Here is a 17,680-nt window from a genome sequence, read left to right as displayed (position 1 = left end):
GGGCAGTATTCCAGCCCCATGCCAGGAAACTGAATCACTTCCATTTGAATTGTCTCAGGAAGATTCTGAAGATTACCTGGCAAGCACTGGATGCTGAGGTCCTTTCTTGAGCTAAATTGCCAAGCATTCAAACTTTGCTACAGAGAGTGCAACTCCAAAGGGCTGGCTATTTTGAATGCCAGTTGTATGTTTGCCTAAAAGACTATTTTATGAAGAATTCACAAAAGGCAAGCACTCACATGGAGGTCGGAAGAAGTGATACAAGGACACTCCCAAGATCTCTCTGAAGAATTCTGGAATAGATTACGTGACATGGGAGATATTAGCAAAGCATGGCATGTCACATGGCACATCAAGGAAGTGATGTGCTCTATAAGTGAAGCAGAATTAGTAGCTCAAAACAAATGTGCACAAATTTAGAGACATCTCCACTCCAAATGTTCACATGGACTATTGTGCCCAACCTGTGGTAGAGCCTTATGAGCTTATATTGGTCTGATCAATCACAGACACACTGTACCTGGTCTCCAACCCAGTGATGTCATTTTGGTCTTCTTCAGTAACAAAGGACAACAACCAATTAACCAACCAACCAACCAACCATATCCAACCCTTATGTTCATTGTGTTTATTTCTTGTATATACTGATATGCTTGAAGCTTTCTCATACCCCTGACTTCCAACTATTCTTAGATTTTCTTTCCCTGGCCAGGAGCTTGCTCAGTTTCTGACCCCATAGCCTCCACCCATTACTAGTTTGAAGTGGTTCCCCGCAGGTACACAAATGTGGCTGCCACTCTAAATGTCCAGGTCATGAAGTAATCCTTATCATTGATTGTTCCACCTTAGCTTATAACCCTCAGCTGTTCTGTCATCCATTAACATTTCAGTCACTAAACACTCAAATTAATTGTAACCAAAACATTCACTGAATGCAAAGCAAACATAATATTTACATTACATCCACCCATATATCTCAGTTACATTCTCCCACCAATGTGTGCAGTGTCAGGGGAAGAGTGAGAACACATTCAAAGTCTCAGGATGGTAAAACATATATAGGAACCACATGTGACAAGGACAACTTACAACTCTGAAACTACAAATTTTGGTGTCTTCTTTCTGTTTTAGGAAGTGTTCATACAAGTTCTCTGATGAGCATAGCTTCCTTGACAGATGCTTCCATTACCAAACCGAGATGATACACATTGTGCTTAAACATCTCACTGGGTGAGGTTCACGGTATTTCAGCCAGACCAGTTAATCCAATGGGCTGCTTCTTTAATGCTCTGCTTCCATGCTGTTAGTCTGTTCAGTTGGGTTTACTGCTTAACAGCAGCTATAGTATCTATCTCTTATAGCTTTAGATTTAGCTGATGCCTTCAGCTGAGGAAGCACAATTCTTTTTTAGGAAAAAAGCCATGACCTTTATTCTAAAGTGAGCAAAAGTCTCTCCTAGGCTACCCCCTTGTAGGATTTTTCTCCACAACAGGTGGCAATGTAGAAAAATATATTCTGTGTTCTCTATTCCCCTCTACCTCTCAGCAACAACACACAACAATGCAGGAATATATCTTTAGTCTCTTCTCTCCTCTTTTCTTCTCTTCTTTTATCTTCTCTTTTCTCAGCACCAAATCATGAGAGAAAGCAGAATTTATTCTCTATTTCTTATTATCAATAGTAAGTCATAATAGAGAAGAGAGTATATTTTTGTCCATTTCTTCTCAGCAATAGGTAATAGTAGGGAATAATCCAGCCTCTCATTGACCAACCTATGTGCCTGGCAACAAGTGACATTGGAGAAGGAGTTCTGGTCTGTTTTTCATATAAATCTGAAATTTTATATAATTCTGCAAATTCTTTTACTTCTCTCTCTTTTCTGTTACCTTCTTGGTTCAACAGCAGTGTTCTCTCTACAAAAAAAATCATGCTTTTGTTTATAGTTAGTAATCAAATTCTTATCCTCTGTCTATAATCATGTAAAATATGCTTTTCCCATAATCACAGAACAGTTCTGGGGTCCATATTTCTCCAGTCATAAATCTTTAGTTCTCTTTTTTCCCTGATCATAAACCTTTAGTTCCCTAATTCTTAAACTCTCCATATGGAAATCACTGAAGTCAATTGTATTTTCCATTTACTCCAAAGTTCCACTGTCTATAAATGAGCAAGTGCTATCTTAAAATAGAATTCCATGCCAGACATGATTTAGAATCTTGAGTCAGATTTATGCCCCCAGACTAATGAACTGTCAAATCAGACAACTCATCAACTATTTTTTTCTCTTAAAGTAAACTTTCAAAGATCACCTCCTCACATGTACACATTGTTTCTCCAATAAGAATTTAAGCTGCCTCAACTCAGGAATTGTTTTTGCTTTTGTCTTTGTATCTCCAGGAATTAGTTCTGGAGCCTGCACAAAATATGATCTTAATAAGTGGTAGTTGGTTCATTGATTCGCAACTATTTAACACAAAATCATCTGGATAATTATGAAAATTCTTATACTGTCAGAAGATTGATGATAAGCTGTGTAATTGGAGGATGGGGCTGGATGAGACAAAGAAGCTGGCTTCAGAGAGTAGGTGGTAGGTGAGATCATGAAATGGTCCATGATAATAATGTGCTAGCTAAAGGGTAGTTATCAGGAGCTCAGCCCACAAATTCTGCCCTAGAGCTAGAGTTGTGCCAACAATGTTAAGCTACTGAGGTACATTTAATCTAGTGCACAAAAGCAGTCCTTCACAAAATAGTAATGCCCTAATCTCTTAAGATCTTGAGAATGTATATCTTACAGGATATAGATTATACCTCCAGGAAATTGAAGTTTACACTACACCAGCAAGAGTGAAGATTTCCAGAATTTTTTTTTTAAAACTAGATCTCTAATGGCCTGTGATTTGGAAAGCATTTTACTATAACCAAGTCCTGAATAGTTCCTCTTGGTGTGGGACAAAGGGATTTTCAAAAAGTGTTTATTCTTCTGGTTCTACCGCATGGCAAGAAGAGTAAGAGCTGGGGTGTGTACTCACTGACCTCAATGTATTACTTTGTAGGCCCTATGGAAAGGATGTTCCCCGCCTTGACTACTGGCTGGCCTATGAACGCATCATGAAGAAGGTTGGAGGGAGGCCCCACTGGGCCAAGGTATGGACACAGTGCTAACTGAGCAGCTCAGACCTGAAAAGCACTTCCTGGGAAGATTTCTGGCCCCAAGCAAAATGTGGCTTTGCTTAAATGAAAAGCAACTCAAAAATATTAACTGAGTTTAAGGAGAACAGATGTCTCTTTGGCCTCACTCAAACCAAAACAAAACCCAGAACAATACACCTAGAATAGCAGAATATGCCAAAAGGCAGAAAAATCTATTTGTTTTTAAGACCCTGTTTCCCTTAATCATGTGACTCATAAGCACCATCAAGGCGGAGAAGATAGGAAACATTTAATGTATGATTTAAGGCTTGATTTTTTGTTTCATTCCTTAAGAAGCCCTCTTCTTCGGACTTGGAGTCGGAAAGCCTTCAAATCTTGTCTCAGATACCTACTAGTGCTGGGACTCTGGAAATGGCACTTAACTCCTCCTCAGCTCAGTCTTCTCATTTGGAAAATGGGGATAATCATGCCTACCAGTGGCTATCTAGATAGGATTGTTGTGAGGCTGGAATGAGATCATTTGTCGTCCTGCTTTCCAAACTTTAAATCATTACGTAAATGCCAGTTTAGAAGAGGCAGTGCTGCCTAATGGGTAAAGGCAGGCCCTGGGCTCAGTAAAATCTGGGTTCAAGTCCTCTGACATTTATGGGCAGACTCACTTGAGCTCTCAATGTCCACAAGCCATTCTCCAAGAACCTTCAGATTACCACTCAGTCAGTGGAGAGCTTCCCAAGTGGGAGTCCTCCCACACCCGTGAAATCACAGGTTCCAAATTTCCTCCTCACCCCACGTTCGACCTCCTCCTGCTTTGTCTTTTGTTCTGGCTTTTAGCTCTTATTGGGGAATTCTCAAACAGGAGGAACAGAACTTCTTGGGAGAAGTGTACCCACTGGTGTTGGGGGGCAGAGGGTCTGATGAATCAGAGATAGGAGGCCAACCCAAAAGAAGAGACAAGTTAGCATGCTAAGGGAGAAGACTGATTGATGATAACATCAGCTTCCAAGGGTATGGATTTTATAGCCTTTCAGACCCACTTTAATAGTATTTTTCTCCCAATTACACATAAAGATAGTTTTCAACATTCATTTTTATAAAATTTTGAGTTCCCAATTTTTCTTTCCCCCTTACTTCCCTCCCCGCTCCTCAAGATAGCAAGCAATCTGATATGGGCTATATGTGTACATATATAGGTTATATATATGCATATGTATATACATTATAGGTTGTGTTAAACATTTTCACATTAGTCATGTTGTGAAAAAAAGAATCAGAACAAAAGGGGAAAACCACGAGAAAGAAAGAAAAAAAAAATGAAAATAGTATATGCTTCATTCTACGTTCAGACTCCATCAGTTCTTTCTCTGGGTGTGGTTAGCATTTTTTGTCATGAGTTTCTTAGAATTGTCTTGGATCATCATATTACTGAGAAGAGCTAAGTCTCTCATAATTAATCATCACAAACATCACACAGCATGCTGTTGCTGTGCATGATGTTCAGACCCACTTTAGGGCACACAGTCAATCAGTTGCGTTGTGTGGCAATTTAGGGTAGATAATAAAAGCATTTCATGGAAGAAAGAGGGCAGAACAAAAGAGGGATTTGCCAAAGGAGAAAGGGGGGAGTATTTGGAATGGAATTGGAAGGATTTATTATAAAAAAATATCACCTGTTCAAAAGCAGAAGACAAGAAGTGACCAAATACTTTTACATTTGTGAAAGAAGTCCTTCTAGGCAAAACTGCAGATTTCTTATTCAAGGACAATTAATAATTGTTACAAAATGGATGGCAGCTTTACCAGTTCTATTCATCATTTATTGTATTTTATTTCTCTTTCAATAGGGGTTGAGGACGTTCTAATACTAGGTCATTGAATGGTTGGGAGGTTTTTATATTGTTAACTCATCAAGATGTCTCAGAATGATTGATTCCTACTTTTTCTTACATAACAATGAGGTTATGAGTCTCAAATAAGATAAGATACATGAAGTGTTTGCAAGCTACTGCCATATATTTACATTACTCTATCGGTCAAGTATTATTTGGTGAGATTTAACATATTCTGTGTGCAAATGTATAAGCATGTATATGTGTATGACTGCTACAACTCTATCTCCTGCTAATATCTTTTTGGGTCCCCTCCCCTCTCTAGGCACACACCTGTACCCGGAAAGACTTCGAGAAGATGTATCCATCCTTTCAGAAATTCTGTGCTATCCGGGAAAAATTGGATCCCACTGGAATGTTCCTGAATGCATACTTGGAGAAAGTGTTTTATTAAGATACGGGAGAAACTGTAAAATAAACCTGGCTGCTTACTCCAAGATACCTCAACTTTTCATTCCCACCACTTCCTGCTCCCCCGGTATAGCACAGACCAAATCTCAGATTCACAGAATTTCAGATGTTATCAGTTCCCTTCTGCATAGCATTTCCAAAAACTGGCTACTCTATCCATCTTCTCCCCGAAACCTCCAGGAATGGATCCAGAGGCCGCCCATTCCATTTCCAGACAATTCTAATTGTTAGGAAGTTTTTCCTTCTATTGAATAGAAATTTGCATTTCTACAGTTTCTACCCATTGTTCATAATTCTGCCTTCAAGTAGAAAAGATTTTCCATTTTCTACATGACAGTCCTTCAAATACCTGAAATCAGTCCTTATGTCCTCTCCACTGCCTAAACACGAAGTCTTTTCTTCTCCCTGGACCTAACCATAGGATCAGGGATTTCAAGTTGGAAGGGACTTTAGAGGTCATGTAGTCTGACAATATACATCACTTTACAGATGAGGAAACAGACCAGTGAAGTTAAAATGATTTGCCCAAAGTTATACAGGTGGTATGTTGCAGAGACAGAATTGAGACCTAGGTTTCTCTTTCTAAATCCAACATTCTTCCTACTGCAGCAGGCTGCCTCCCATGCCCAGTTTCTTCAAAGGGACTATAGCATGAGCTCCAGTTCCTTTACCAACCAGACTGCCCTCTAACTTGTCAATATCTTTTCCTAAGACATGGCACCCCAGAACCTAGCATAACAGGCTCATTATCTTGGTTATGATGCCCCTAAAATTCAGTCGACAAAGATCTCACACCTAGTATAAACTTCCCTTCTGTGCATGTGCACAGAGTGTTTCTGTCCCAGCCAGGCCAGAATGAATGACTGCAGCCTCAGACCTGAATTGCCAACAGTGACCTCATTTCCTTTTATTATTGATGATATAAATCAACTGTTTCAGATTAATTTTTCCCCATCCTCCACCCCAACTAGAGTGAAAGTTTCTTGAAGGCAGGTCAGGAATTATTTCTCCTCCTCCTTCTCCTTTGTCTCCTCCTTCTTTTCCTTGCCCTCCTGCTCTTTCTCCTCTTTTTTCTTTTATGCTCCACCTCATCCTTCTAATCTTCCCTTTCTTCTTCCTCCTCCTCCTTTCTTTTTTTGTATCCCCTAGCACAGGGCCTGGTACTTATAAAGGCTTGTTGAAGGAATAAATAAATTAGAACTTAAATGAATAATATAATATAAATTATATATTATATACATAATATAATTCAAATAAAATATAAATAAGCCTCACACACCTTCAATCATTCACTTCCTTTAATCTTATGTCAGCTTATCTTCCTCCACTAAGTTTATTATTTTTACTATCTTTCAATAAAATTTTTTTGATGTCTTTCTTGTCTCTACGTCATTCTTCGCCATCCCACTTCCCTTCAGAACCCTCCCTTATATTAAAGAAAAACAATTCAGCAAAAACACTGAATAGAGACATCATGTCTATCCTACTCATTCCGCAACTTTTTGTCAAGTGAGGATATATGTTTCATTATCTGTTCTCCAAAGTATTCAATGGTTTTTCCATTACTTAGGATTCCACTTCCTCCTAGGGATTTTTATATAGTTGTCATTATTTATATATACATACACATATGTTACATTTAAACATATATATACATATACACACTGTATATAAATTACATATCCATTTATATATGTATGTATTTGTATGTAATTATATATATATATATGTATACCTATGTGCATATGTATGTATATATATACATGATGGCATGACTAGAAAATGACCAGAGAGTGGCATGCTGGTTCTGGCCATCTTAGACATTTGAAGATATAACTATGAACTTTAGATTTCTTTGCAAGACATCTATATTTTTCCTCTGTATGGCCTTGTTTTCAGTTTGTGCCTGATCTACGGTACTTTGAAAGAATGAATAAAGGGTAACTATGGAGAATAAAAAGAACACATGACCCTCACCAAGGAAGAGTTTACAATCTATTTGGGGGAAATAAAATGAAAGTGAAATGTTATAATGTAGGGAGGAAAACAACTGAAAGAGGTTCGATGGGACTAAACATCCTTGAGAGATAGGTCTAAGGGTATTTAGTCCCATCAAGCCTCTTTCAACATTTTCCCTAGGAAAAGATTTACATAGACCATGACTGGCATGGTGGGAGGGGAAAGGAATTGAAAGGAATTTTTCAAGTCTAAATCAGTAGACTGGGGTGAAGGAACAGCATAGATGTAGCAGTAAAGGAGATCCAAAAGACAGTCAGTTGGCTGACTCCCGGTGAAGGGAAGTGGGATGGGGAAGGGAAATTAGCTGAGGGAGCCCTTGGGACCATGAACTAAAAAAGCCAATATATTCTTCCCATACGGAGAAGAGTAGGTGAAGACCTTCCGTGATAGAGCAGAACAAAGGATAGTCCAGCTCTGTAGCTCAATGAGACCATCTGATTGGTGCTGACATCAGCAGATGTGAGGAGCAGCCAATAATAGAGCTGGAAATGGAGAGGAGTTCCAGCTGGGATACGGCTCTAGAAGTATGAATTGCCCTGGCTATTCATAACTCTTTTCCATTTGTGTCCCCTGGCCATATATATTCCCTATGCATGTAGCCCTCTGTCACACATGGTATGGAAATCTATGGGAGCGTCAGCCCCCAAGTGTATAAGGGAAAATATTCATTATTATTTATTTTGCTATTCTGTTTAGTTAAATGTTTTTTGCTTTTTACTGATAATTTTTTTTTAAATCATCATTGGGGCCCATGAGATATGTTGTTAAGTAGATGTTAGATCAAAGAGGCTTTGAACCCATGCTAGCTTTTGGGAGGGGCTCAAGTATGATGGGTTCTTCCAGCCACAATATTACAAGTCAAAATATGAGACCTCCACAGTCTATGGATTGAATTCCATATTAGAAAGCTGTTTGCTTCTGGGACATGGTAGAGATAGAAGAGAAGTACAGAGTATAAACAGTCAGACATGACTGAAATGACTGAACAACAGTTGAATATATTTAGTATATGGTATTGACATGTCCTGGATACCTGGAAGAGGGAGAGAAGGCCTCAGTGAGACAACATGGTAAAGTGGAAAGTTCTGAACTTCGAGTCACAGGATCTGAGTCATGAGACTGGCTATGCCACTTATTACCTGCGTGACCTTGAGCCAGACAATTCTCTGAGCATCAGCTCCCTCATCTCTACAAAATGGGTGAAGTTGGATTAGAAATATCACTGATAAGGTCCCTATGATCCCCTAATATGCTATACTGTATTGGAATATGGATGAAAAGCAGTGAAGGGAATGGAGGAACGATGGGGGATAAGATAAATGTAGTTGTTCTGGAGGTGAACCCCAGGACTGGTTATTTCAGGGAGGGTGAAATGCAAACCATTTTCCCACCCTCCTATTGGTTCATCACATAGAAGAGTGATAGATGGGGAAGGGAAATTAGCATCACACAACTTTTAGAACTAAAAAGAATCTTGGAGCAGTGGTCTCAAAGTTGGGATTGGGGTACCTTGGAAGGCCCAGTCTGACTCCCAGGGATATATGAAAAGTGGATCAAAAAGTAGAAAGATGGAGTGCATCCCACCTTCCTAGCAATAGCCAGTCCTAGGGTTTGTCACTAATTATCCTATCTATCTATCTATCTATCTATCTATCTATCTATCTATCTATCTATCATCTATCTATCTATCTATCATCATTCCATGCCTTCCCCTATGCCCACTCCCAACCTCTCCAGTTGTACCTGACTGTTGAACTAGCAAACCAAATCATTACCTGGCCACCCACAACAGAAGCTGGTCAGGTGCCTTAGGAAAAATCTCCTGCCTCCCAGCATCCCTAGCCCTCTGAGAGGGGCTGAGCCAGGCATCCTTGGCTCCTGTGCACAAGACTAAGATCCCCCTCCTCTTCATTTTGGGTGACAGTGAATGTCCCAGGATGAACTGATGTTGGGACAGGTCATGATCTGCACCTCAAATCTCACTGTGTTCTTTTACTAATAAGGGTGAATGATCAAAAACTTTTGAGACATTAAAGAGAAATACTGAAATCGGTGTCCAAGCAGATGCTGCTAATTCAAGAAGAGTTGTTTGCAGAGTATAACCGAAGCTCCTTAAGGGTGCATAAAACACTGCATCTCTCCAGCAAGATTTTATCTAACTAATACTAGGTGGAAGAGAGAGAGTCAGATTCTAGGCAGTATTCAAAGATGCTTATGAGAAGGCGTTATTTACATATAATGCCTCTCTCAGATTTAAAATGCACAGAGAATTGCCTATAGATTAGTTATATAAGCCTTCAAAAGTTTCCTGATATTCCAAGGGGTCCACAATTTTCAGAAGTGAGCTTTGAATTTAGCTCTTTCTGATTCAACCTGACCCCTTCCTGCCTTTCCAGTCTTCTTAAACCTTATTTACCTCCCCCTTATCACTCCCTCTATAATAATCCATGACGCAGTAACAGTGGGCCCTTTGCTGTTCCACAAATAACACACTCCATCTTCCAGCTCTGAGAAATTTCTCTGGCTGTCCCTTGTATTTGGAGCTGTCTCTCTCCTCATCTCTACCTCCTGCCATCCCTGGCTTCCTTCAAGTCCCAGTTAAAATCCTAACTTCTATAAGCTGTTCCTGATTCACCTTAATATCAGGGCCTTCCCTCTGTTGATTACCTCCTATTTATCCTATATGTATCATGTTTTTCATAATTGTTGCATGTTGTCTTCCCCATTATATTGTAAGCTCACTGAGAGAATTGGCTGTCTTTTGCCTTTCTTTGTACCCCCAACCGTTAGCACAGTGCCTGGCACATAGTAGGTACTTGATCAATGCATATTGACTGAACAACTGACTCCAAGGCCAGCACTTGGTCCCTTTTATAATTCTGCCTCCTCCTAAATTTTCACTTGCTGAAAATGAGTTATTTAGTATATTGAGGGTGCATTATGTGGATGAACAAAAAACAATGGAGAGCTAGCTAGTGTCAGAAAAAGAGAGCCCAGTCTCAAACCACCCAACTGCTTCCTTATTTCTTTCCTTACATATAACTTTACCCAAGTAGCTCTTGAGCTGAAGGTCTATTTATTTTACAATCAACAATGGGCTTGTAAATGTTTTCTTGCTAAGCCACAACCCTCCATAGTTGTTTTCTGATTCCTCCGGGGCTGAAAAAAAAAAAAAGAAAATGGGTTGAAATGCCATAAAGGGAAATCCATCCTACATATGGAAGAATTTCTAGATTGAGCATAATTAAAAACTGTGACAGGTGACCAAGGGATGTTATCTTTCCATCGCTCAAGATGTGTGTGTATATATGCATACATCTATATATGAGAAGTTAGGGTATGTGTAAGTGTGTCTACATAGACAGATAGTTGGACAAATTAAGAACTCTCAGTCTAGACCAAGAACAGGTACCATGGGACTTAGCTCATTTTCTTTTTTGATAGGATGACTAAACCATTAGATGAGGAGAATGCTGCAAATGTAATTTAATTTAGATTTTAGCATCACTATTAATGAAGTATTTCCAACTAGAATATGAAGAGATATGAACTAGATGAATGCCAATCAGATAGGTTCAGATGTAGATATTTACCTTCTATATAGATAGTACACATATATACTAATTAGATGACCAGACTCCAAGAGCAATTGATAACGGCTCATTGTCCATGTGATAAGAAATGACTCACAGATTTGTGATTGGCCCTGTGATGTTTAGCATTTTGATCAATGCCTTGGATAAAAGTGTAGATAGTAGGCTTATTAATTTTAAGATGACACAAAGCTAAGAGGGATAGCAAATACATTGGAAGATAGAGTCAGATCCAAAAGGATCCAGCACTGGGCAAAATCTAATAGGATGAAATTCAATAGAGATAAATGTTAAATCTTGTCCTTGGATACAAAAAATTAGCACCACAAGCATTAGATGAAGGAAACATCAATAGACAACAGTTATTCTGAAAAATATCTGGAGATCAACAGTGTGATGTGGCAACCAGAAGAGCAAAGGCCATCTTGGGTTGTGTTAAGAGGAGCAGGGCACACCTTCTAGAAATAGGGAGATGATACTCCCACTGTGGGAAGCTAAGTGTCTGGAGTCAGGAAGCTCTAAGTTCAAATCCAGCCCTAGACACTTCCTAGCTGTGTCACTCTGGACACGATACTTAACCCTATTTGCCTCAGTTTCCTCATCTATAATATAAGCTGGAGAAGCAATTGGCAAACGACTCCAGTATCTTTGCCAAGAAAACCTCAAATGGGGTCCCAAAGAGTTGGACAATGACTGAAAATGACCAAACAATAACAAACTCCCACTGTACTCTGAGCTCATTCAACTTCATTTGAAAGTATTGTTCTCAATTTGGGACACCATGGTTTAATAAAGACACTGAGAAGCTGGAGAGTGTCCAGAGGGAACACCAGGATGAGATGGGCCTTCACTCCATGAGCATCAGTTGAAGAAATTGGGAGAAGACTCCAGGGGGAAATGGTTGCTGTCTTCAGGTATCAGAAGGATGGTCATGCTGAAAAGGGATTAGATTCATTCTGTTCTGCTCAGGGGTGGGGGGGGGGGGGGAGGGAAAGGGTAGACTCAGTAGCAAAAAGTGAAAATTGCAAAGACACCAATTTAGGCTTGATATAAGGGGGGGGAAAGGTTTCATCACATTGATAACAGTTTCAAAGTAGGATAGGCCACTTTGAGAAATGCTGCGTTCCTCCTCCTTATAGGTCTGTAAGCAGTCTGGATAATCACTTAATCAAATATACTATAATGGAGATTCCTTCTGTGTATTAGTGGGACTAGGTGGCCATGGAAATCCTTCCCAACTCTGATGTTCTAGGATTCTAGGATCTCTTGATTTTGTCCATACGATGGCCTCCAAGTAAACCAAAAGGATGTTCAATATAAAGGCAGAAAGTGAGGTAAGAGAGAAGAAGGAGCCGTAACCCCCAGAGGAAGGACCCAGAGACCAAAGGGATATAACATTAAGCATCAGGAATCACTGGAGAAAGGTTGTTCATGCTTTAAGCCTAGGCAAAGCTTACTGAGTAATATCATGTTGCCCCTGTGAATTACCTTATGTGGAGCTTTTGCCCTTGAAATTCCATTATACTCTTAATAAAGTTTGACTGTACATCTGAACAGACCTCGTATACGTGATTGCAGTGGACCAGATGCAAGGAAGGACATGTGCCTGAGACATGAGAGTGGAGAAACACCAGCAGTCTTTGACAGGAAAGATAATCAAATCAGATCATCTGCTAAGTGGATGTAGAATCAAGAAGACTTGAGTTTGAATCCTGCCTCAGGCAAGATACCACTGGATATATGAACCGGCCAATCATTTAATCCCTCTCAATCTGTTTCTTCATCTGTAAAACAAGAATAATGATAGCACCTACCTTGTCTTTGTGGAAGGATCAAACAGGATAGACAACATACGCAGAGCTCTTTATAAACCTTAAAGTGTTATTTTAAACTGTTATCAGCATCCATCATCGTCATTATCCAGCTCCCTCTATCATTTTGCAGATGGAGAAAATGAAGTCCAGAGAGGCAGAGGAAGAAAACTTTCCCATGTTTTGCTTAGGGAATTATAAGACCTCAAACTCTGAAGGCACCTTAAAGGTCATCTACTAGATGATACAAATTGAGTCTTGAAGAACGCTAGGGCTTCCAAGAAGCAGAGTTAGAAATGAGAAATTGAAGGCATGGGGAAGAGCTCAGGCAAAGGCACAAAAGCAGGAGATGGACTATTGTGTATGAGGAATAGCAACTAGGGAAATTTGACAGGAATTTAGAATGTGTGCAGGGAGGAGCAACAGGTTGGAACAGGATTGAAATGAGTTTTAAAATAGTGAACAAAACAGTTTGTATTTTATCTGTCGCAATTGCAATTTAACAAAAAGGTAAACAAAGGCAGACCTCCAGGCAAGATAACATTTATTAGCAGGGGCATGCTACCTATCTATAAATGGAGCGATGGCTTGCCTCCATTTAAGCCAAAGACTCCTACTAAGAGTACAATTCTCTTTATATAGGCTTTGGGGAATACAGAACAAAAAACAAGGTAGATGATGTCATGGACTTAAACACAACATGATTGGCTACAGAGCTGAGATGAGGGAAACAACATAATTAGTTGGAAGTGTGGTAATGCAGGCCAACAACAACTCCCCTTTTTCTCCCATGAGACTAAGAAGTGCTCAATATTTGAGTCCAGGTGCAAGATAGCAGCCCAGACTTTTGGACAGCAAACCAGACATCCTTAAAGATAGCTCAGTGGAGTAAAGATAGCAGGCCTGACTGTTTCTTTCACACATATTTCCTCTGGCCAGTAAAATTCCTTGAGACAAAAAGGCCTAAATTTTTAAACTTAACCCATCGCAAGCCAACTGAACTCTAAGTTCAAAGACAAAGAACTGTGCCTTAAGCAGAATGGACAAAATCAATTGCAAATATGATTGATAAGAAAATGATACTGAAACGGTCTTAATCTTAGGGGCAATAGGGAGCCATCAAAACTTCTTGATCAGAAGAGTTACATGGTCAGGTCTTTAGGAGTATCAGTCTGGCAGTTACAGAGAATGGAAAAATGGGTAGATGAATGATGGAGGTTGGAGTGTAGAAAAGGGAGAGGCTAGATAAAGAGAGGTTAGTTAGGTGGCTTCTCAAAAGGACAGGTGAGAGCTGCTGAAGGCCTGAACGTGGCAGTACTTGTGTAAACAGGAGGAAAGCAACAGTTTCAGAGATGGTGTAGAAGTAAAATCAGCAAGACTTGACACCTGGAGTTGGAGGAATGCTGGAGAGGGAGAAGTTGACGATGGCTTAGAGATTACAGACCAAGGTGTTGGGGAAAATAGTGGTGCCATTAACAGAAATAACTGTTAGAAAAAAGTCATTTTAGGGGAAAATATAATGAGTTCTTTTAGAGAAGTGTGGAATTGGAAATGCCTCTGAAATATCCAGGTGGAGATGGGGCAGGCATTTGGTGAGGCAGCATAGGACAACAGAAAGAGCTTTGAATTTGGAGTCAGAGGATATGGGTTTGAATCCACATTTTGCTACTTGCCATCTGTGTGGTCTTGAGTAAATTACTCCTACTGAGCCTCAGTTCCTATAAATGAGAAGATTGGACCATATGGCCACCAAAGTCCTTTCCATGTCTATGACCATGACTATGGTTTGGGACTATAGCTTGGGAAAGATGGTGGATGAATATGTAGATTTAGGAGTCATCTGTACAGAGATGATAGTGGAACCCATAAGGACTAAGGTGATCACCAAAAAGAGTGACTACAGAAAGAGAAAAGGGCATGGATAACAATTCCATAAAGGAGATTGAGAAGGATCGGTCAGACAAAATAGAGTCATGAAAACCAAAAGTGGAGAGAATATTCGGAAGAAAGGGGTAGTCAGTGGTTTCAGCAACATCAAACATGGGAGTGAGGTCAAGAAGGATGCAGATCGAGATTCCATTTTTGTCATTGTCTTCCAATCATGACCTATCTCACCTGGAGTTGAATCCATGATTAGGTTCTTCAGAAGTTTTTCAGACCATGAGTACATTTTCACTAGCTAACATATATCAAGGTGTGTCTAGATGGCCTATGATTAAGCTGGGGGGCCCAGGTCTGTGGGACCAAACTTGTTCAGTAAAATTACAGTACTCATGTTTTTTTACATGATTATAGTTTTGTGTTTTTGCTTTGTTTTTCTCATTTACATTGCTACAGTCATTTTATTTTCTTTTTTCTGAAATTTTATGTTGCATCTATTATTAGATGTCTTCCCATACCATACCTGATATTTTTCACATTCCTTATTTTTTTTTCCTTTTTAAAAATATTCTTTTCAGGTGGAGAGGAAGTGAGAGAAAGAAAGAGAAGATTTGGGATTTATTTTTTTAAATGAACATTACAAATTGTTTTTACATGTAACTAGGGGAAAAATAAAATATTATTTAAAAAATAAAACTTATGACACTAAACAAACAAATGAAAGAATAAATAAGTGTTATTGGTATCTTTTGTTTTTATACCACTTACACTTCCCAGGTTATCTTTCTCTCCTTTTCCTCCCAAAAAGTAATCCCTTAAAACAGGGAATAAAAAAGAAGAGAAAAAAACAGTTTAGCAAAACTAACCAATATATCAAAAAAGCTTTACTATATAAATACATATGTGTGCGCATGTATGTGTATGTATGCATACATATATACATGTGTATATGTGTATATGTGTGTGTGTGTGTGTATGCATGTATGTGTGTGTATATATATATACATACACACACACACACACACACACACACACACACACACACATATATATATGTATATATACCCATAGTCCCTGATCTCTTCAAAGGAGCAGTGGGGAGGTACCTTCTTCTATCTCTTTCTTCAGGCCAAACTTGACCAGCTACAAGTGTTCCCATGCTTCCCTATATTCATCATATACATAATTTCCTCTGCTGTATAATACTCACATGCACAAGAATATTCATTGTTTATGCATTCCACAATCAATGAGCATCTACTTTGTTTCTGGTTTTGCTATAACCTACTGAATATCACAATTTCCTTTTTCTTCTCAGGCATCTCCCTTTCTACCCTCATCCAAGATTCACCAGTAGAGAGGATGAAAAGCTCTCCCATTATGGATTTTGGTGGTAATCTATGAATATTGATTGGATTGGGGATGGGGGGGGATATCATTTTGAAGGGATTCTGAACCACAAAATACCCACAAATCAAAAGCTCCTAGGGTATTTTTGGAGGGACCCATTCATAAGAGGGCCACTAAGATATTGCAATTTTTTTGTACAGCCTAGTAACTAAACATAAATGGTGAACAATTCACAGAAATCATCATAGGACTGTGACTAGATTTAGAGTGTATGTGCATACACACATATTATGTGTATGACAGGCAGGACACTCAGAAATGTGGCCAGGGAGCAGGCATTGCTGGCTAGTTCGTGCTCCTGATGCTGCAGAGCTGCAGAAGTCCTGGAGGGATGTCATTGCACTGTCCTCTTTGGGGTGTCTCCAGTGAACCTCTCTTCTGAAGTCACCTCACCCTTTGGGGACATCTTCCCTGAGTGGATGTTGCTCTCTGATGCCACCTGCTGGTGTTCATCTGTACTGTGACTTCCCCAGGGGAAGGACTTGCCACCTTTTAAAATGTAGGTTTTAATTTCAGTGAAACCTTCTCTTATGTTACAGACCTCAGTTGGTAGTTCAGGAAGCCCATAAGCATCTCTCCATTTTATTTCTATTCTGTTTCTATTTTTCTCCTGCTACCATTTCAAATCTCTAAATCTAAATGCTTGTTTGACTTTGGGTGAGAAAATCTCCTTTTCATCTTTGGCTGTTAAGGGTAGAGAAGACTGAAAGGAGCTGGCAATCATTATCCTACTCCCCCTCCCTTAACCAGATCACTACTGCATTCCCTTCTGCATGCCATGAAACATATATAGAATTGCAACTGTTAAATAAAATAACTTTAAACTTCATTCATTCGACTTCAACCTCAACTGGTCTTGCAAGGTGGCAATCTACTCTTTGTTTTTAAAAATTAAATGGAATTTTGACCTTCAATAGACTATTAGATGATCCAGTGGTTTCACAAGGACCAAGCTTGGTTCTTGAAAAGAGATTAGAAAATGTAGGCTCCTCTTTTCTGATGAGTGGGGAAGGGAGGATATGGGTGTGGAACAGTCACATGCTGTCAGGCTTGGGTGGTGTGATTAGTTTCCCTGGGATGCTTTTTTTCTTTCTTTTTTTCTGTTTAAATTGTTTTTAGTCCTTCATTCTCGAAGAGCAACAAGACCTCAAGAGGGTGATGTCTTGATTTGCACGTGAAATGGATTGAAGTGGGACAGAGCTGAGCAGCCATCCGCCTCTCTGTCTCCTCCAGTCATCTGTGTCCAGACAAAGGTCGGGATGACTGCTGATGGCCCAGGATGCAGTGGGTGACCTTGGCCTTTCTAAATTAAGGTCTTTCCCAGGTCTCAATTTGTCTGGGGCCACACCTTGTCAATAGGAAGGGGTGAGAGATATGCTCAGAAATCAAGGTGATATAAAGACAAAAGGTTTAAAATATATTTAGGCCTTGCTACAAATATGTGGGCTCTATACAGATGTTTCTCCTGCTTTTTTGAATCAGTCAGCATTTATTAAGCACCTGGGGATACATAGAA

At 39.5% G+C, this 17,680-nt stretch overlaps 1 protein-coding gene across 5 annotated transcripts in view; it reads left to right on the top strand.

Annotated features, from left to right (window-relative positions):
* The window catches only part of LOC140520134 (L-gulonolactone oxidase), a 54,454-nt gene extending 48,978 nt beyond the window's left edge, over positions 1-5,476 (top strand). For 3 of the 5 annotated variants that reach the window (XM_072633846.1, XM_072633849.1, XM_072633845.1), the window contains 3 exons: positions 1,132-1,230; positions 3,057-3,147; positions 5,305-5,476. In XM_072633846.1, the coding sequence (XP_072489947.1) occupies positions 1,132-1,230; positions 3,057-3,147; positions 5,305-5,433 (319 nt within the window). In that variant the 3' untranslated portion in view covers positions 5,434-5,476. The remainder of the gene's footprint in view (positions 1-1,131; positions 1,231-3,056; positions 3,148-5,304) is intronic. The other 2 variants (XM_072633848.1, XM_072633847.1) reach the window with 1 other exon arrangement.
* The last annotated feature ends 12,204 nt before the right edge of the window (positions 5,477-17,680 follow it).

The sequence above is a fragment of the Notamacropus eugenii genome, chromosome 1 (assembly GCF_028372415.1).
Source record: "Notamacropus eugenii isolate mMacEug1 chromosome 1, mMacEug1.pri_v2, whole genome shotgun sequence".
Taxonomy (NCBI): domain Eukaryota; kingdom Metazoa; phylum Chordata; class Mammalia; order Diprotodontia; family Macropodidae; genus Notamacropus; species Notamacropus eugenii.
This window is presented reverse-complemented; position numbering and strand designations above follow the sequence as displayed.